Source organism: Ambystoma mexicanum, chromosome 7q, assembly GCF_040938575.1.
Source record: "Ambystoma mexicanum isolate Mex_15411 chromosome 7q, UKY_AmexF1_1, whole genome shotgun sequence".
NCBI classification, from domain to species: domain Eukaryota; kingdom Metazoa; phylum Chordata; class Amphibia; order Caudata; family Ambystomatidae; genus Ambystoma; species Ambystoma mexicanum.
Window position 1 is genome coordinate 1039618765 of NC_090941.1, and position 20769 is coordinate 1039639533.

Consider the following 20769-nt stretch of genomic DNA (forward strand, 5'->3'; position numbering starts at 1 on the left):
CCCTCTAAGCCTATCACTTTCCCAAGTAGGTTTTTGTAGTTTGTCACGTAGGATGACATCATTGATGATGAGTTTTTACTAAATAAACTGTGTTTTTTATGAAGCGCATCGAGCGAAATCGAGCGTATGTCCTTTGATGTCCGTTGTAACTCCCTGTTTTAGACAATTGCAAATAAAACAGACTAACTTTTGCCAACTTCCTGAGTCGGTTTGATTATTGATGTTTGAGTAAATTCTGCATCCTCATGTATCTCAAAGTATTGCTAACTCATCTTAAAGGGCCCTGTAGGTATACAGGTTCAGTATGGTTTCCTTGTGCATTGGCTTCATTAATGCTCTGCCTGATATGTGTGTTGCTGATTGCTGCTGATGTCCCTGTGCTGCTAATTGCTGCTGTTGTCACTGTTCTCGGATTACTGCTGCTGTCCTTGTGCTGCTGATTGATGCTGTTGTCACTGTTCTCTGATTGCTGCTGCTGTGCCTGTGCTGCTAATTGCTGGTGCTGTCACAGTTCTCTGATGGCTGCTGCTGTCCCTGTGCTGCCGATTGCCTCTGCTGTCACTGTTCTCGGATTACTGCTGCTGGTTGCTGCTGTCACTGTTCTCTGGTTGCTGCTGCTGTCCCTGTGCAGCTATCGCCTCGGCTGTCACTGTTCGCGGATTACTGCTACTGTCCCTGTGCTGCTGATTGCTGCTGAAGTCACTGTTCTCGGATTACTGATGCTGTCCCTGTGCTGCTGATTGCTGCTGCTGTCACTGTTCTCTGATTGATGCTGCTGTCCCTGTGCTGCTGATCGCCTCAGCTGTCACTGTTCTCAGAGAACTGCTGCTGTCCCCGTGCTGCTGCTGCTACTGTTCTCTAATTGCTGCTGCTGTCCCTGTGCTACTGATTGCTGCCGCTGTCACTGTTCTCAGATTACTGCTGCTGTCCCTGTGCTGATGATCACCTCTGCTGTCACTGTGCTTGGATTACTGCTGTTGTCCCTGTGCTGCTGATTGCTGCTGCTGTCACTTTTCTCGGATTGCTGCTGCTGTCCCTGTGCTGCTGATTGCTGCTGCTGTCACAGTTCTCTGATTGCTGCTGCTGTCCCTGTGCTGCTGATTACGGCTGCTGTCACTGTTCTCGGATTGCTGTTGCTGTCCCTGTGCGGCTGATTGCTGCTGCTGTCACTGTTCTCGGATTACTGCTGCTGTCCCTGTGCTGCTGATTCTTGCTGCTGTCACTGTCCTCTGATTGCTGCCGCTGTCACTGTTCTCAGATTACTGCTGCTGTCCCTGTGCTGCTGATCACCTCTGCTGTCACTGTGCTTGGATTACTGCTGCTGTCCCTGTGCTGCTAATTGCTGCGGCTGTCACAGTTCTCCGATTGCTGCTGCTGTCCCTGTGCTGCTGGTTGCTGCTGCTGTCACTGTTCTCGGATTACTGCTGCTGTCCCTGTGCTGCTGATTGTTGCTGCTGTCACTGTTCTCTGATTGCTGCTGCTGTCCCTGTGCTGCTAATGGCTGCTGCTGTCACAGTTCTCTGATTGCTGCTGCTGTCCCTGTGCTGCTGATCGCCTCTGCTGTTAGTGTGGTGATAAATGCCACAGCTGCCATTGTGGGTGCCATTGTATATTAATTGCTGCTACTACTCCTCACACTCCAAATGCTGTCTGCCGCAGTCACTGACTGTGCTGCTGACTTCGCAACTATTGCTGACACTGTGATACATTTTGCTGTAGGTGTCACTGTGCTGCTGAATGGCACTGCTGTCATTGCGCTTATAATTACCACTGCTTTCACTGTGCGTCTCAGGGCACGTGAGGAGGTTGAAGAGCTGGGGATAGGCACCCCATTTTGAAATGGTTTTCCCTGCTCAGTTCTTTTTCCCTGTCACCACGTCTCCCGCCCTAGCAACCAGTTCTGCAGCCAGATGCTAAAAGCCACATTCCGCACAGCTGCTTGACAATACAGCATCTTCAGCGTCTTCTGGTCCCCCAGCCCTCCTTATCATTTGCAATTCTTGCAAGGAACACTGGCGATCCATTTACTTAATCAAGGTAAACAATGTGGTTTTTCAGAAGTGGCTAATACCTGCTACTAGCACATGGTGATCGTTACTGACCTTCCTCTCAGCCAATGAGAATGTCCAGAGTGTAGTCACTAACTACTGGTATTGACTACATTCTGAATATTCCGACATCAAAAGCATACACAGAAACAGCAAAGCAACTTACAGGTATGTTTGTTTTACAAAAAACTACGCCTCTTTGGAGGATCTTTTTTCCCGCTGCAACACCCAATTTACCACACCAAAGAGAAAAACACGTGAAAAGCTTTCACTAGAGAAAAAAAGCACAAAAAGCTTTGTAGAGAACTCCTTTCTACCAGACTATTTTTTTACCGCTATGTGCTAAAAGCCTTATATGGGATGGGTAATTGTCGCTTTTGGCCGGGGAATTATCGCACGATAATGACCCCCCTAGGCCTATAAGGTATGGTGTTAAAATTGCTCATCTTTGTGACAAAGATGTCTTGGAACTGTCAAAGTGCTTGAGTTTCTTGGTGAGGATTGTCATCATTAAACTGGATTGGCCCACTTTAGAGTAAACAATGAATAATAATCACATTTTTGTTTTCTTTTATGCCTAGAGAAAACTACACAATTCAAACTCTTGTAAGTATAATTTACTTTTATATTATTTAAATGTCACACATTGCAGATGACCTATCTCTCGTTTGGAAGATCTTTTGCTCTGCACAGTGGGCGCTGTTGCACAATGAAGCATAACTTGTTTCTGATTGGTCCATTGCTTCTTGGCGTTGCCCTGTGATGGGCAGTCCACTGCTCCTTGGCCTCCTGGATTGGGACAGTTGAGAACTGCCCCACAAGCGGAGAGGGATTGTTTTTTAATGAGATGTTTCAGGATGTGAGCATTTTGCTGGTATGTTTGGTGCAATTTCCTACCCTACCACCTGCGGGTGGGGTAGTATTGTATGAAAATGGGGCTTTGCTCTATCTCAAGGGCCACTCATTAGTTTTGGGGTGGCGGCTGGGATGAATAGGCAGAGTCCAGGAGAGTGAAAGAGATGTTGGGGAGGCTGGCTCACTTGCGCCCCCTTTGTCACCACTCTTTGTGATCACCTTAGTCACCCAAGGCTACTTGCAGCCCCCGAAGCACTGTGCACAGCCCCCCAGGGAATAGTGGAAGGTTTCTGGGGCAGCACTCATTTTCTCACAGGTTTCTATTTTACACATCTGAAATTATTCTCGCCTTTCACAATGTGCAAAGGAAATCATGAAGCAGATCATGGTCTAATCTTTCTCCAGGGGCTGCTTTGAAATGGGGGTCCATTTTACATTGTGCAATAAAGTTTGTAGCCTGAGGAAAAAGCGGTCGATTGTTCTCAGATAAAGATATGCTCAATGCAAGGTGCTTCTCCCTTTCATTCTGTATGAAGTGGTGGCAGCAACCTGTAGGAGACCTGAGCGGGGGAGACTTACACCTTACTGCACACATGTGCAGTAATACCCAGGGGCATGATTAATGAACCCTCCCATGAGGGCCTAAGGCAGCTCCAATGGCAATGCAGGCTGCCCTGAGGGAGATTTGGCCCTCCCTATGGCAGGTCAGCCCTGATGGCTGACAGTGGTATGGGTGCACCTGGTTAAATAAACAGACACGGGGCCTCATTCTGAGGTGGGCGCAAAGGGATACCGGGCACCGTTAAGGACATTGGTGCCGGTAATCCCTTTGCGCGCTATTCTGAGGTCCCTTGGCGGGTCCCGCTAAGGCCTCCTGGTTTTACCAGGCGGCCTTAGCGGGACCCGCAAAGGGTCCAGGGAGCAAATAACGGTACCGCAATTTGCGGTACCGTTATTAGCGCCTTCCCCATTCCCATTGAGCCCTATGGGGGGCTCAAATGGGAATGGGGAATGGTATTTTCAATGGGGACTTACCGGTCCCGCAAAGGTCCGACTAGACCTGTAAGTCCCCATTGAATGAGGGTGGACTCGGTACCGTTATTGGAGGCCGCCATGGTGCTAATAGCGCCATGGCTACCTCCAATCTCAGAATGAGGCCTACAGTCTTATTTCATTTGATAAGCTTGATCAGCTTCTCCTTTTTATATATAATTGATTGGGTAAAACACAGGTTTTCCTTACAACATAAGCACCTTTACAACTCTGTGCCCGTAGAGGCGGCGTTCTCAATTCATACATGGAAATAATAAATAATTAATTGATCTCCAAATGAATACATAAATAGCAACAATTCAGTCAGCTGGGCAGAGGGATGTTTGGATGGAGTATTTCATAAATAAATAAATAAATAAATGGCTAGGCAGCATGAGTTCATTGACATCTGATAATAAATAGTTAAATAGCATCAATACAGTCCCCTGGGCAGAGGGGTGTTTGGATGGGGGTATTTCATAAATAAATAAATAATTGGCTAGGCAACATGAGTTCATTGACATCTGATATTAAATAGTTAAATTGCATCAATACGTTCACTTGGGCAGAGGGGTGTTTGGATGGGGTATTTCATAAATAAATAAACAGCTAGGCAGCATGAGTTCATTGACATCTCATAATAAATAGTTAAATAGCATCAATACGGTCACCTCGGCAGAAGGGTGTTTGGATGGGAGTATTTTATAAATAAATAAATAAATGGCTAGGCAGCATGAGTTCATTAACATCTCATAATAAATAGTTAAATAGCATCAATATACAGTCATCTGGACAGAGGGGTATTTGGATGGGGGTATTTCATAAATAGCTAAATAAATAAATGGATAGGCAGCATGAGTTCATTGACATCTGATAATAAATAGTTAAATAGCATCAATTCAGTACTCTGGGAGATTGGCTATTTGGAGCAGGGTTCTTCACATTTGACAATGAACTGCTTAATTAGCCTCAATTCCGTTCTCTGGGGAGGATGGGGGGTTTGGTGCAAGTTCATTCACATTTGGCAAATAAATACTGAAATAACTTCAACTCCGTACTCTGGAGAGGATGGGGGTTTGAATGGTTGCAATGCATACATAAATACATGCTTTGTTAACTATCGTGAGTTCATGGGCATCTGATAACATAGGCACTCCTTTACATTTGATGGATGGAGGTCACAACTTGAAGATTTCAGAATTAGCACAGCTGTTTGCTTAAATAACTTTACTTAGCTCGCTTTAGTTGGAGACTTATTCGATTCCCTCTAGCACGACCCTACTCTAACGTAGCTGCAGTCTACCACTGACACCACTCACTTAACACAGGACAAATATTACACACACACAGCATAGGCCCACAGTGGCCAAAACCCCTCCAGAAAAAGCGGTAAAATAGTTACACTCCAAGCGAGGCATTAACTCCAGACTCCTCTATGACCCTTCTTTACTCACTTAAGCACGTCGGGCCGGGTTTGAACTATGCACAGGGGAACAGCCACCTAAATGACACCTGTGGCCCGAACCTCTCCCCGTCCTCAAACCCTCCGGAGGTCTCTCCTCCAGTTCAGTGGTCGAAGTGTACGAAAAGAAGTAGTGCTGGCCTGCACCCACTCCCCACAAACCCCATCACTACGTCCCCTCCCACACACAATGCACACCCCCAAACACGTGCACCTGCTGTTTAAGGGAACGTTCAGTGCAGTGACCTGAAAGTGCAAGTTTCAACTTCTTCCTACACTTTTATTTTAAAACGAAACCATTCCGGAAAAGTTTATTTTTAGAATAAAAGTATAGGAGCTGTAAAAGGTAATTAAAAAAAGTAGAGGAGCACCGTGTTGTGTTCCCAGCCCCGCGGTGATGCGTGCGCGGGGGCTGGCTCATGACGGATAGGCCGCGCGGCCTATGTCGCAGCTCCAGCGGGAGCTCCAATATATACGCCACACTCTCAGCGATAGTCTGCCCGGAACTCAGCTCCCAAACTCGGGGGCGGGGATTTTATTTAGCACGCCCTGCGTCACCACGTAGCGGGACGCAGGGCGGATGTAACATTTCTCCTTTAGTTCAAACAAAAGAACGTTAACATAAACCATTAACCAAACCAGCCCATTATAGTTCGTGGTTCATGCGTGCTAACTACCACACATAGTCATTTAGCCTGGCGGGCGGTCTCGTAGCAGTTCTCAAACCGTACCGCCTTGCTCGGGGACTAACCCCCACAAGCTCCTGGGTTGGCTCACCTTCACTGTCCGGGTCCTCCAGGCCCGGCACCATCACCGGCTCCCAAGTTCGTTCACCCGCTCCTGCCTCATCCGGGATGAACATGGGCTCTTCTTCGCCAGGCTGAGCTTCTTCGTTTTCCTGGTGGCACTCACCATCAGTCCACAGATTGCGTGGTACCGCCTTAAACCACGACGCATTCCTCGTCACTTGTCGACGTCCTCTCGTCACAGTCACCATGGTTCCTTGCCTGTCAGTGACAGTCCACGGAAGCTCTTCATATCTGGTGTCCAGTTTCGACTTGGTGGGGTTGCGGTGCATGACGACTTGGTCCCCCACTTGGTGATTGGACTGCCTCGCTCTCCTCTTGTCGCTCATGTGCGCGTTGGCGCTCCTTCTCCTCCTTTCCGTGCGTTCTTCGTTGACCTCATCCGGGGTCCTGCTTGGATGATGCGGAATCGAGGACTTGATGACTGTGCCAAACATGAGGTCCGCAGGCGGTATGCCTGTCGTGCTGTGGGGGGTGACCCGATAGTTCCGTAGGAAACGATAAAGGTCAATTTTCCATGGGCTCGCATTCGCCCTTGATACCCATAACACTTTGTTTATGGTCCTCATAAATCGTTCGACATCCCCATTTGCCTGGGGCCACCTCGGCATGATATGGTGGTACTTTATATTGAGGTCATGCAGATACTGTTTGAAGTCCTCTCCTGTAAACGGGGCCCCATTGTCACTTTTGATCGAGGTTGGTAGACCATGGGTTGCAAACATTTTCTCAATGGCCGGGATAACCACTTCCGCTGCTGTGGATTCGACTATTTTGACTTCTGGATAGCAGGAGTGGTCGTCAATAGCCACCAAGAGGTAGAGGCCTTCCCGTAGCGTACAGAAATCAATGCTGATAGCCTCCCATCAGGCGCGGCCACGTTCTGCCGACAGAATTGGTTCTGGTTCCGGTGGGGCCCCAGTTATCTGGCAGGGCAGGCACGTGCTTATGAGTGTTTCAACTCGATCATCGATCTGAGGGAACCATACCCTGTGCCTGATTCGAGCTTTAGTTCTTGCAGGCCCTTGGTGTCCCTCATGTGCTAGGGCCACTATCCTGTCTTGTGGCTTCGGTGGAATTACGATGCGATTTCCTCTTAATAGCAGTGCTCCTTCGGTGATCGACAGATCTTGTCGGACGGTGAACATGCCGGACAGAAAACCTTTTGCTTCCACCGTTCTGTTATGTGTATGCCTCATAAATGTTTTCCAATCCCCTGAAATGATGGCGTCTTTCACTATATCACAACAAGGATCTCTGTGAGTTTCTGACTCAATGTCCTCAATGCTGACGGCCTTTGGCCTCATGGCGCGTACCACTTGGCATATATGTTCCTCGGTCTCTTCGGCCACTAGGATTTCTTGTTGGGTTGCCGCTCGAGGATGCCTCGAGAGAAAATCCGCGGGGTTGCCACTGCCTTGCTGGTAGACAAGTTCAAAGTTATACTGCTCAAGGTGGAGCAGTCATTTTGTGATCCTTGCCGGCGGGTGTGATGACGTGTCCATGAAAATGGGTAGTAGGGGTTTGTGGTCAGTGATCGTCGTGAATCGACGTCCATAAAGGTATAGATGAAAATGCCGACACCCCCACAGCACGGCAATGGTCTCCTTTTCGATGTGGGAGTATCTCTGTTCTGTTGCCGTGAGGGCTCTCGAGGCATATGCAATGGGCCTTTTCTCCCATTCCTTCGTTACCTGCATTAGGATAGCTCCAAGCCCTACAGGGCTCGCGTCCACGAACAGTTCTGTGGGAAGCTCAGTGTTATAGTACGCCATCTTGGTGTCGACGGACAGGGATTCCTTGATATTTTCAAAAGCTTCCTGGCACTTCTGCCCCCAGTCCCATTTGGTGTTTACTTTGGTCAGTTCGCGTAAAGGCTCAGACAGGGTGGCCAGGTTTCGGATGAACCTGCCGCAGTAGGTGGCCATGCCCAAGAAACTACGTACTTCCATGGGAGTCATTGGTGGGCTTGCGGCCTGAATGTCTGCGAACTTCTGTGGATCAGGGGAGATGCCTGTGCTGCCGAACTTGTAACCAAAGAAAGTGATTTCAGATTTGAGGAATTCACATTTCTCCCTGTGTATGGTGAGTCCAGCATCTTCCAGCCTGCCCAGCAGGGTTTGAAGTCTCTTGATGTGTTCTTCCTTGTCGGGAGCGTGAATCAGGATGTCGTCGCTCACATTCAGAACCCCAGGTATGCCCCTGATGACCTCTTGAATAGTTTGTTGAAAAACTTCAGCAGCTGACGAGATCCCGAAACTCAGGCGTTTGTATCTCCGCAGCCCTAGATGCGTAGAGAATGTTGTAATGTAGCAAGAGTCTCTGTGGAGCTTGAGCTGGTGGTAGCCCGCCTTCAGATCGACTTTGGAGAACACACAAGACCCCGTGAGGTCAGCCACAATTTCATCGATCGTCCGTGTAATGTGTCGTTCCCTTTTAATTGCGGTGTTTGGAAGACGCATGTCTATGCAAATCCGGACTTTTCCGGGTTGTTTGGGCTTCCTTGTCACCACAATGGGAGAGACCCACGGTGTGGGTCCTGTGACCTCCTCTATGATGCCGGCTGCTTCCAGTGCCTTAAGCTCTTTCTCCACTTGTTCCCTCATATGGAATGGTGTTCTCCTGTCCCTCACTGCTCTTGGTTGTACTGATTCATCAATGTGCAGTCTGATGGTTTTGCCTTTCAAGCACCCTATTCCATCTTGCAGCTTGGAGTATAGACTTAAGATGTGTTCTACCTCAGTGGCTATGTCAACATGGCAGATGAATTTGACCACGCCCAGGTCCTCCGCTGCGTCCCCACTGAGAAGGCTTTCAATCCCTGCCTTTACGACATAGACTTTCGACCATAACCTGTTTTCGCCGTGGCCCAGAGTGGTGCGGAATCTGCCAACGACCGGTAGGGGCTTCCGGCTGCCGTATGCAAACAACAGCGTGTCTGTGCTTTTCAGATCTGGTTGTGGGTTTAGGGTGTGGAATACGCTTGTGGGCATAACATTCACTGAGGCACCCGTGTCGATGGTCATCAGAATGTGCTGGTCCTGGATGGTGACCATGCACTTGCGCCTTCGGACAGCTTTTCTCTGTGATTCTTGACCCTGGTTTAATGCAGACACCAGGTAGACCTTCCTCCCTTTTCTGTCATTCTCCTTACCGGTATCCTGTATCATGGCCGAGACATCATCCCCTTCTTCCTCCGTTGAGGAGTTGTTAACCACGACTCTCCTTGCGCTAGCCTGTTTCTTTTTCTTGGTCGCGTTCTTCTCCTGAGGGTTCTGTGAAGGCTGTGTCGTCATGCTCACTGATCTGCATATTTTCGCATAGTGGTCCTTTCTGCCACATGCTCCGCATGTGGTTCCTTGGCTGGACAGTTCCGTCGGCTATGTCGCCTTCCGCCACACCAACCGCATTCTGTGGGCCCTGGAATGCGAGGTTGCCACCTGTTCTGAGCATAACCCCGCTGACTTCGTCCCTTGTGAATTGTCTGTTGTTGATCTGGGCCACCATGGCTGTGTTGAGAGCGGGTTGTAATTTGTGTAGTGTGGCCTCCATATTGGCAGCTCTGGTGTGTGCTAGTTCCCTTTGTCGTCCAAATGCAAGGATCCGTTGTAGGGGGATACCTTTCTCACTGAGTACCAGCCGCCTTAGCTTTTCTGAATGGATGCCATTAATGATTTGCCTCCGGATCTCTTTCTCAACATTTGTAAACTCACAGGACATGGCTAACTTCCTCAACCGTGTGTGGTAGGCATCCATGGTTTCGTCTGCTGCCTGGATAGTTGTGCAAAAGATAAATGTCTCATAGTCTGGGTTTAGTTGTGGGAGAAAGTGTGCCGTTAAGGCATCTTTTGCACTCAGGTATGCATCTTGGCCATCGTCAACGTTTAGGGAGTTAAAAATGCGCAGTACCTCATCGCCCACACTGAGCAGTAGGTGTGCCTTCATCTTTCTGGCCGTCGTTATATCTTTGCATTCCATCGCCATTTCGAATTTTTTGATCCATAACTGCCATCTGGCTCCACTTGACGATGGGTCCGTGAAGTGGTCAAAAGGTTGAACCAGTGCCGATGAGCCTCCTTGTGTGCGAGGTTGTGGTGATGCCATCGACAAGTTTGCTGCGATTCTTGATGGCGTGGTGGGCCCAGGGGTGGATGTACCGGCTGCCATGATGACGTGCACCCGTTCTGACTTGGTGTGAGTCCTTCAGATGAAAATGCGTGCCGTCTTTCTGGGCCTTCCCGACTATGCTGCAGCTTCCAGTCTCTGGAGAGGTGAGAGTGTGATCAAGTGCTCATTCGTCGTGACTGTGGCCGTTTGGAGAGTTGCAAATTGCTTCTGGTGACTAGATGACACCACCGGAGATGGCACAGAAGAAGATAAGGAGAAAAAAAAAACATTATTTTTTTTTTTTGGGCGGGGGGTCACATGCGCGTTTAACCCCCCACCGGGTGTCCAAAAATTGTTGCGCGATGTCTGCGGGGCATCCGTGTTTTATAATCTGCCGAGCGCGTGTAGACACGAGCTCCACCTTGTCGCCATTGTTGTGTTCCCAGCCCTGCGGGGATGCGTGCGCGGGGGCTGGCTCATGACGGGTAGGCCGCGTGGCCTATGTCGCAGCTCCAGCGGGAGCTCCAATAAATACGCCACACTCTCAGAGATGGTCTGCCCGGAACTCACCTCCCGAACTCGGGGGCAGGGCTTTTAATTAGCGCGCACTGCGTCACCGCGTAGCGGGACGCAGGGCGGATGTAACACACCGCTCCCGCTCACTTCGACCACTGCTCCAGTTAAGTGAGGTACGAATGTACCGACTTACAAAACCTGAAGTCCTCAGGACAGCGGATTTTGCTTTCTTTTATGTACAAGTAAAGAGTTGAGTCAACACTCCTTTTTTTTAGAAAAGGGAGTATTACCCTGCTACCTTCCTTTCTGTTGACCACAGAAGAGAAAGCTCACCCCCACCCCACCGAACACGGGTGATAGGCAAGGCTACGCTTGTCGGAGCTGCCGCGACAGGAGCCAGTCTGGGCCCAAACACGGCCTGCTGCACATCGCCTCAAACCTTCCACCTCAGGCTACAAGACTGCGTGACAGGCCTCGTACAACACTGCCCGGAGAGGCCTGTTATATAAGGTACCATGGGCCTAACGAACAGGCAAGACCACCTGCCCTGGTCCCTGTCCCTCACGCTTCTCCCCTCCTGTGTGCACCGAGGTTCTTTTCATCAGATTCCCCAGACGTTTCCATGTCAGACTCCAGGGGGCGGCGCTGACAGAGAAATGTACCAAATCTCCTCAGAGACATCCCGGCTCCCCCCTGCGGGTTGGGAGAAACCAATAGCCTAATGTTGTACTCGCCTTCCATACCGAAAACTACGGATGCCTGCCTGTGACAGAAATGATAATAAACAGGTGGAAAAACAAACGCTTATTAGGTGCGCACACCAATACCAAGCACACGAAAGGCATAACATACCTTCCAGGCATGTAAACCCACAAAAATCCCCCATGCACCACAATACCTCACAGGCATTGTAAACCCATGTATTTGTTTCGATTTATTTATTTATTTTGATTTTTTAGGCATTTTGCCCAACACCACATACATACTCTTTCCATTTATTGCGACGGGTCTAAATATACCCCCAAATTAAAGATGGGTTTACACTCAACCCCCTGTCCTGTAAAACCTTTGTCCCTAAGGGTTTATTTTATTCAATGGACACAGATAAAATAATTGACAATTCTCATTCCAATGGTACATTCCACGATGGTGGAGCATAACAGATTGACTTATTAGCATGTGAATCTGTACATGTAGTAGCATGAACAGGATTCCCCTTCAGTTTGTGCTTCAGCAGCATCGTAGCTCAACAACCTGACAGGCTTGACCACTCGTTAAGATCGCCGGAGCCCACCATATGCCTCCGTATGATCTTTAGATGCTGCTTCCTGTTGGTCTACTGATGCAGGAGACCTGTCCATAGTCACAGAGTCTGACTGTGGTATGTGATCGTCTTGTGGTGGGAGGAAAATGTCAGCGTCCCCAAAAGCTGATACTTCGCTCCTGTTCTTAGACTGTCCTGAGGGACCCTGAGTTGTATCCTCACTTGCATTCCAGTAGGCTATGTCTAAGCTCTCTGTATTGTCATCTCTTTCCTCTTCTTCTTGACTGGCCTGACTGTCTGAGGCCCTTTGGGCTACTTCAGGGTTTGGAGGCTCTTTATCGTTATCATGGTCCTTCTCTGTTGAGCTGGAGACTACAGACGATACAGTACTTGGCACTGCAGGGTGCAGGAACTCCCTGTGGCGTGATTCCTGTTGATGAGTTTGAGTGATCCTCTTACTGGGGAAAACTGGAACTTCGGCAAAAGTCAGATCCATGTCTACACCATCCCCTATGGGTAGGAGGTGATTCCGGTGGAGGGTCTTCACATCCCTCTGGGTGCTGTCCCTTCTTAGTCTGAACACAGGCAACCCTGTCAGCTGTCGCTCAATAAGGTATGGCTGAGATTCCCAATGGTCTCCCAACTTGTTTTGTCCTCTCGACCCAAACTCCTGATGAGCACCCGATCACTGGGTTATAGATTGTGGAACCTGACTTTATCATCATATCTCTTCTTGTTTTGCTGCACATTCTGTTCAGCAGCCACTTGGGCCAGTTGGGAGGCTTGGGAACATTGGTCTTGAAGGTCTCTCACATACTTGCTGTAGTTCTCTACATCATTTCCATCAGAGAAGACCACAAAACTCAAGTCTATGGGTAGCCGGGCATCTCTTCCAAACATCAGCGGTACGGTATGAACCAAGTGCTGTCATTCCTTGTACAATGGTATGCATGAATCAGAGTGGACACATGTTGACTCCACTTGAGTTTTACTTTGGCACTCAGTGTGCCCGCATACCCAACAATGTGCGATTGAAACGTTCAGCTTGTGCATCCGCCTGTGGGTGATAGGAGGAAGTCCTGGTTTCTTTACCCCAATCAACTGCATGAGTTCTTGGATGAGCTTGGATTCAAAGTCTCGCCCTTGATCGGAATGTAGGCAAGCAGGCCAGCCATAATGTACAAAGAATTTGTCCCAAAGTACCTTGGCTATGGTGGTAGCCTTCTGATCTTTAGTGGGATATACTGGGGCATATCGGGTAAAATGATCCGTCACTACCAAAATGTTCTGAGTTCCACTGTTGTCTATTTCAAGGCTCAGGAAGTCGACACAGACTTAATACGTGGGTCCAGTGCTCTGTAGGTGTTGAAGTGCTGTGGCTGGATGACTAAGCATTTTCTGGGCAATGCCTCTGCCACAGGTGCAGCAATACTCTACTACTTCTGGGCCCAAGCGAGGCCAGTAAAATCGGCTTCGGACTAACTCCAGTGTTGGTTCAATTCCCAGGTGCCCATGTTGGTCATGAAGGGCACGCAGTACCAGTGGACGTAAGGAGCGTGGCAGCACAAGCCGGTGTATGAGTCACCCTTGGATTTGACTTTCCTTGTACGGCACTCCACCCTTCATCACTAGCATTTTCCATTCCTTGGAATAGATATAGTGATTGGCTAGGTTTCCGCTGTCCGGTGGCCCATCAGCGTCATTTTCTTTGCTTTGCAGCACTCAGTTCAGTCATGTGTGGCAGTTCAGGAGCCATCAGACTGGTTACGTCACAATAGCTTCTGGGGACACCCTTAGCTCTTCCCCCAAGACAGTCGATAAAACGCACTGGTTCAGCTTGATGGCAATTTTAATTTTTACAAATAGCTTTCATTGTTGCCATAGAAGCCACCTCGATTGGGATAGGCTCCGAGCTGTCATCAGTGGGGGGTCTTCGGGACAGGGCGCCAGCATCGATATTATTGACTCCAGGGCGATATTCCAACTGGAAGTTGTACATGGACAAGATTGATAACCATGGATGCCAGTAGCATCCAACTTGGCAGACTTGAGAATGTAGGTCAGTGGAATGTTTTCCGTTTTCACAGTGAAAGTGGCTCTGTAAAGATAGTCATGTTTTTCAGCCACTGCCCACTTCAGGGCCAAGAATAGTGCATCTCAGAGGGCCCTGTTCTTCCTCCAGACTGGCAGAGACAAAGAGCTGAGGCCTTAAACACAGGCTTTGAAAACAGGCTAGCTTCGCCTCCCGGCTTGCAGGGGAGCGGGGTATGACCAGGGCACCAGCCAATCAGCTCCAAGGCAGTCCAGGGAGGGTTGAGAGCCAGTGGGTTTTTTCCATGGCGGCGGCCATCTTAAAGTTGCGTATAGATAGTATTTCTGTCCCTGTTGCTGTGCAGGCCATGTCTGAGCAGGGCTCCAAGCTGGAGAGGTAGCCCTGTTCTTCATCGAGACTGGCAGAGACAAAGAGCTGAGGTCTTAAAGCAGGGCCTTGAAAACAGTACAGTGAACTCAGGAAGCATTGCATGCCCTACTGTGAACAGAGTAAGCATTACATGATTAATCAATCTGAATGGAATGTACTAGGCAGGAGGTTTATAGCCTTACCAGTGCACAATCAAATATCCTGGTTTATTATTGTGATTGAAAAATGTTTTGGAAAAGGCATCCTTGTATCAGACAGCCATGTGTGGTATCCCTAAAATGGGTACCTAGAGCACGCGCCACTTTTGCCCTCCCATGAGACGTCTCTGTGGTACTAGGTAAGTCAAAACATAGCAGGTTTGCTGTGAAATGCTACTGCATCCCATAGTGGTTGGAAAGACAGACAGATTCCCACACTTTAAAGGGAGCAGGCAGTAATCTAGGTAATCAAGGTACTTAACAGGAATTTTTACACCAAAATACACGTTTTTCTATAATGCATATAGTGGTCACGCCGCCTTTTTCTTCTCATACCCAATAAAGTAACACCTGTTGCATAATGTCAACAATCGTGTGAGCAGACGATACATTTATAGATAAGAGACACTTATGACATATATGCCAACATGTCCCATTAAAGTTGGAAGATGCTAGTCCAATAGAGGTTTGTAATGGATAAATCTGGGCCTACAAGTCCCAGGATGCAAAATTAAACCCAGGACTTAAATAGCATCTCTCGATTGGAATGGGGCATGTTGGCAATGTATTCTTATGACACGACAATTATATAACACAAGCTTTGTGGCTAATAAAATATTAACGCTAATGTGAGTAATTCCATTATTTTCCAAGGTTAAAACCCACAATTTAAAATCCCGGACACAAACTTCCACCTGTTGTTGTTTTTTTTTTTTTACTGAAGCTTTGTAGCACTTTTAATTAACCTCTTTCAAAATCATCACAGCAATACATTAGTGAATCCCATTTCGAAATTAGTCCAGCAGATGGCAGCATTGGATATAAAATAAAACGCGCATGCTTGAATTTGCAGCCATGAATAATGAAACATGCGCAAAATGTCTGTGCACAGACTACGTTTTCACGTTGCTAGTTTAAACTTCCGATTTCCATATGTCTTCACATTTGCGTCAACTTTAACATTTTACTTTGTGTTCCTCAAAGTGATCCAACCTTGGTGAGTGAGCAGGCATGTTATTTCTACAGAGATGGGTGACCGCACAGCCAGTAGCAGCACGCCATCCCACTATTCCCATACTGTGTATTCTTCGATATTTATTTATTTATGTATTCACCTATTGGACATGTTTAATGCACCTATCCAGTGGCGTCGCCAGGAATCAAATTTAGGAGGGGCACAGAGGGGGCTAAAAGTAGGGGGGGCCACAGACAAAAGTAAGGGGAGAACATGGTCACTGCTCGTCTTAGGTAGGGGGAGCACAAGGAGGGGCACAGGGTTTCACAGGGGGGGGGGCCCGGCCCCCCAGACCTCCTCTAGCGACGCCACCAAATGGTGTTGCAAGGCTCCACAAGACAAAAATGGGGGTGGAGTTGGGGAAACAAGCAATAACGGTCCTGCTAGGCTCTGTGACATTCAGATTGTGCAGAACAAGAAGTGTGAGGGGGCAGGGGGGTGGAATGCTGGTCTGAGTAAAAAACTACTTGGGGGGTGAAGGGGGTGACAATGTAATGCCAGACTGTGCAAAAAACAACATGCTAAGGTGGGAAAGGAAAATGGCGAAGTGGCGAGGTGCAAGTGCTAAGGGGAGGCCAGAGGGCAAGTGCCAGGGAATGCAGGTAAGTGCACGGAAGGGGGCAGGGTGGGGGGACATGGAGGCCTGTAGTACTCAGAGGTAACCAGGCCGCCAGTCAATGAGGCAGAAGGTGTTAGCAGGGGAGGGGGAGAGTGAAGGAGGAGGAGAAAAGGAGGATCTGGAGGAGCTTCTGGAACTTAAGGAGATCTGGCTCAAGCCTGAGAGGGGCAGGCAGACCATTCCAGGGGGAGACTCCTGCGGAGGAGAGCGGTCAACCCCCCACTCTTTGCTTAGAGAAGCGCCTGGAGCTAGCAGACCAAAGGGCTCTAGCAGGGAGGGAGGTATTTAGTGACAGAGAGTTGGATGTAGCGCGGTTCCAGGCCCCAGAAAGCCTTGTGGATGATGCAGAGGGTCTTGAATTTGATCCTAGCAGCAACCAGGAGCCAGTGGAGAGTTCTTAGGGCTGGAGAGATGCGGTCCCAGGGCTTGAGGCCAAGGATAAGTTTTGCAGTCCTATTCTGGATTAGCTGAAGGGGACGAAGAGGACGAAGGGAGGATGAAGGAAGATTGAGGAAGAGGCTGCTACAGTAGTCAAGCCTAGAGAGGACCAGAGCTCTGGAACATTACGTTTCTGGGAAAGGTGAGGAAAGGGGCAATACCTCTGAGGAGATGGAGCTGATAGTGGGCCTTCTGGGCAAGGTCCAACCTGTGAGGAGTAAAGGAGAGAGAGGAGTCGAAGATGACCCCAAGGTTTCTAGCCTCACAAGATGGTGAGGGGAGGGGCACCATAGAGGGCGGCCAGAGGGAGGGAGGGAAAGTGGGAGCTGGGGTCCCAACGAAAATGATCTCAGTCTTACTGGGAGGTAAAGATCATTGGCAGCACACCATGACTGAGTGACAGTCAGACAGTCAGGAAGGAGTGCTGTGTCATATCTGCATAACACTGGAAGTGAGGAGAGAAGGAAAAGAACAAGTGGGCCAAAGGGGCAAGGTAGATGTTGAAAAGCCACAGCGAGAGGATAAAGGCTTGAGGCACGCCACATGTGGAGAGAGTGATAGAGGAAAGAAAAGGTCCCAGTTGAATCTGGGAAAGTCAGTTGGAGAGGAAGGAGGTCAACCAGTCCAGTGCCATGCCCGTTATGCCAAGGGTGTCACAGAGCCGATTTGTCAGGGTGGCACGATTCACAGAGTCAAAGGCAGAGGAACGAACCAGGAGGATAAGAACAGAAGGAGAGCTAGAGTCAAGGTTAGAGAGCAGATCTTCACGGGTGTTCAGAAGAGCAGTTTCTGTGCCTCTGGCTGCTCTGAAGCCAGACTGGTGGTCATGGAGACAGCCTACAGATTTGGTGTGTTGGATCAGTTGGGCGATGGCCAGCTTCTCTAGGAGTTTGCCCAGGAAGGGGGTAATAGATGGAGATAGAGCAGCAGTCAGCAGGGCAGGAGGGGGCAGAAGAGGGCTTCTTAAGGAGGGGATGCACAAAGGAGTGCTTGAGCGGTAGAAGGAAGGAGCCGGTGGCAAAGGCGTGCTTACAGAAAACAGCCAGAGAAGGCGCAAGGGAAGCAATGTTGTCCTTGATAGTTCTGGAAGGGCAGGGGAGCACCTGTTTGGAGGAGACTTTCATAGAGAGTACAAGTCTAGAGACCTCATCCGGTGCTATAGCCGAGAAGGTGGAGAGAAGTAGGGAAGAGGAGAAGAGGAGTCAGGGGAGCCATGATGTGGTGAGGTGTTCTAGAGTTTTTGCATGCTTTTACGTACTTTAAAGTTAAAATTAAATGCATAACTAAAATTAAATATAACCTGCAATCATTTCCTATTTTTCAGTTCCATTTTCTATGAGGTTTATAGAGAGATATATTTCAGGGGGGCTGCAGTGAGGTTCAGTGGGAACGTCTCCAAAACATCTGTGTTGAGGTCAATAAAATGAGTGCCATTAAATAATTGTGAAATAATAATTACAGCCTCATTACGAGTTGGGCGGTATCCCGGTAGTAATACCACCGGGATACCGGCCAACGCTAATAGCGCTACACAAACTCGGTCTGGTACAATTTGCGCCACATCAGAGATGCGGGGGCAGTAAATACCCATTTCCCAATGGGTGCATATGACCCAATGGCGTTGGAGAGCGCTATTACTGTCGGCGAATAGCGCCGAAAACGGCCCAAAAATTGTTATTTTTACCTCCAGCTAAAAGCTGGAGGTAAAAATGCCATTTTCCGCCTAACTCGTGATTTGGCCAGCCTTCAATACAGCGGTAATACTGTTACCTCTACATTTAAGGGCTCAGGCGAAACTCATGATGAGTCCCTTAGAAGCGGGAAAGATAGGGCGCAAGGCACTATATAAAACCTGATATTATTATTGCCTAGTCTATGGCTCAGAGCTGTTCTGTTGGACACGACAGACCATATCTCTCTCGCAGCTAGAGATGTGTATAATTTAGCAACACGGGCGGTCATATCCGTTTGGATACTTCGCGCACTTAGGACACTTGGCCAGCATGCTTTGGCTGCTGTGACTTCACAATGCTGCTGGTCAACTGTGACTAAGGCGCACGGTTTTATGATTTTTATTTTTCACCATTTCCGTCTGTATTTTTATTTCTTTTTTCATAATTTTATCTGTGTTTATCCACATTTATTTTTTGCTATGCAAAAAGAAGTTGCAACTCATACATTTCCATATCTGTTTACATGGAAAAAGTGACAATGGGACTTTCATCATCATTGCTGCCTTCTTGCACAGTAGGTCCAGGTCTGCATAGCTGCAGCTCTTTAAACAACGTTAAAAGGAATGCATTTACTTTTTCAACCGCTCTGTTATGTTATGTTACTTTGCACAGCCATTCACCTGCAATGCATAATTGACAATTTAAAGACCCAACCAAGAGACACGTACTTCCAGTTTTTTGATATTTCTTTTACAAATAAATACAAAAAGGCAAAATTTCTGTTCAGATCAGTAAAAACATAAAGTTTGTTTGTATGTTCGGGGTTGTCTCCAGCCCCATAACAGTTGGTGGTCTGAAACTTTGGCCCAAGGACGGCATACCAGTCTAGGGTTTACTGGCGATAGTGAAATCTGACCAACCCCACCCATTCACCCTGCCCAAGGGTGGAGCAGGGTCCGGGCCTGTGCTATCAGTATAGGTGATTTCGCGAGATTGACAATTTTGCAATCTTTTAATAATAGGAAGATATGACACAATAAAACATACACAAGGCTATAGCAGACCACCAAGTGCATGTCAGTTACAGACCCGGGCAATGCCGGGAGGTACTGCTACTATGTTTATATTTATAAGTAGGCAGCTGCTTTATTCCTATGTCTTTTTATTTATGTTAGCGCCCTGATGCGCCCAGGGCTTGTTATATGGTGCTACACAAGTAGTAAATAAATAAATAAAATGTACATTCCAACATGTCCTCAACAATGAATTGCTCGCTAACAGGCCTGCTCAGTCTCCCTAGCTAGTTTTGGTGCCACTGGAGGAAAGTTGTTCTGTTTCAAGGCTGCTTGTCTTGCTTCATTCCCCTCCTCACGGAACTTCTCAGCATTCCAGCTTGCACCTTCAATAGCCGCCGAATGCTCACTTTCTTTCATCAGAGTTGTGGGGCGCATATGAGTCAGTGGAATGGAATTCTGTTCATGGTCAACCTTTTTGCATCCAGGTAATTGGAGAACAGAGTATACCTGCACAGGTATTCCAGCATTACCACCTCTGCCAGTGGTGGCCATTCCATTTATTTTTTAAATATTTATTTCTAGCAATGGATATAGTAAGAGGTTCCTGCCACTACTGGAAATTGTTTTCATTCACAAAAGGGTTTCCTCTGACCCTTTTATGCATTACATGAGTAAGGTGGTATGAGGGGAGCATGGTCTAATCTCAAGACTTCTTTTGCAGTATTTAAGGGAAGCACCTACAATTTCCTTATATACAGTAAACAAAATATTGGAAACACTTTAGAATTTCTACCACCAACTCTGAGGTGGAGGTGAAAAGTGGTGGATTTTCAGCTGAGAATCTGTCTGGAATACTTCTGGTGGTATTTGATTGATTGATTTATTGTTAATTCTCCTTATTGCATCCCCCTGCACTCCTTCTGCACACAGTGAATCCTTTGGCTCTGACACTTTGGTTTCGGTATTACCAGATCCCTCTTCTGGCCTTCATCAGGTGAAATTCAACATGATGATCCATTAAAGGCCCCAAAACCCCTAGGCCAACAAAGTGCAAATGTTATGTCATTTAAAAAATAAGGTACTATACAGTGTGGGCATGTGTTCTAGTGATACTGTGTATCTGGGACCCCTACTGTCTAATCGTACTTTTCATTTGCCCACGTTGTGAGGCGTCAGTAAGTTAAATATCTTCCAGTTCCTCAATTCCGTTATATGATAAAACTGAGTTCTTAGAAACACAAAAGGTGGTATTATGAAGTGCTGTGCACCTTAGAACATATTTGTCAATAGCTTCTAATG

The 20769-nt window shown here is 47.9% G+C and overlaps 1 protein-coding gene across 1 annotated transcript in view; it reads left to right on the top strand.

The window, feature by feature from the left end:
* The window catches only part of LOC138528587 (uncharacterized), a 1521057-nt gene that overhangs the window by 175462 nt on the left and 1324826 nt on the right, over nucleotides 1-20769 (top strand). Inside the window, exon 3 of the mRNA XM_069640364.1 lies at nucleotides 2630-2654. Coding sequence (XP_069496465.1) covers nucleotides 2630-2654 — 25 coding nt within the window. The remainder of the gene's footprint in view (nucleotides 1-2629; nucleotides 2655-20769) is intronic.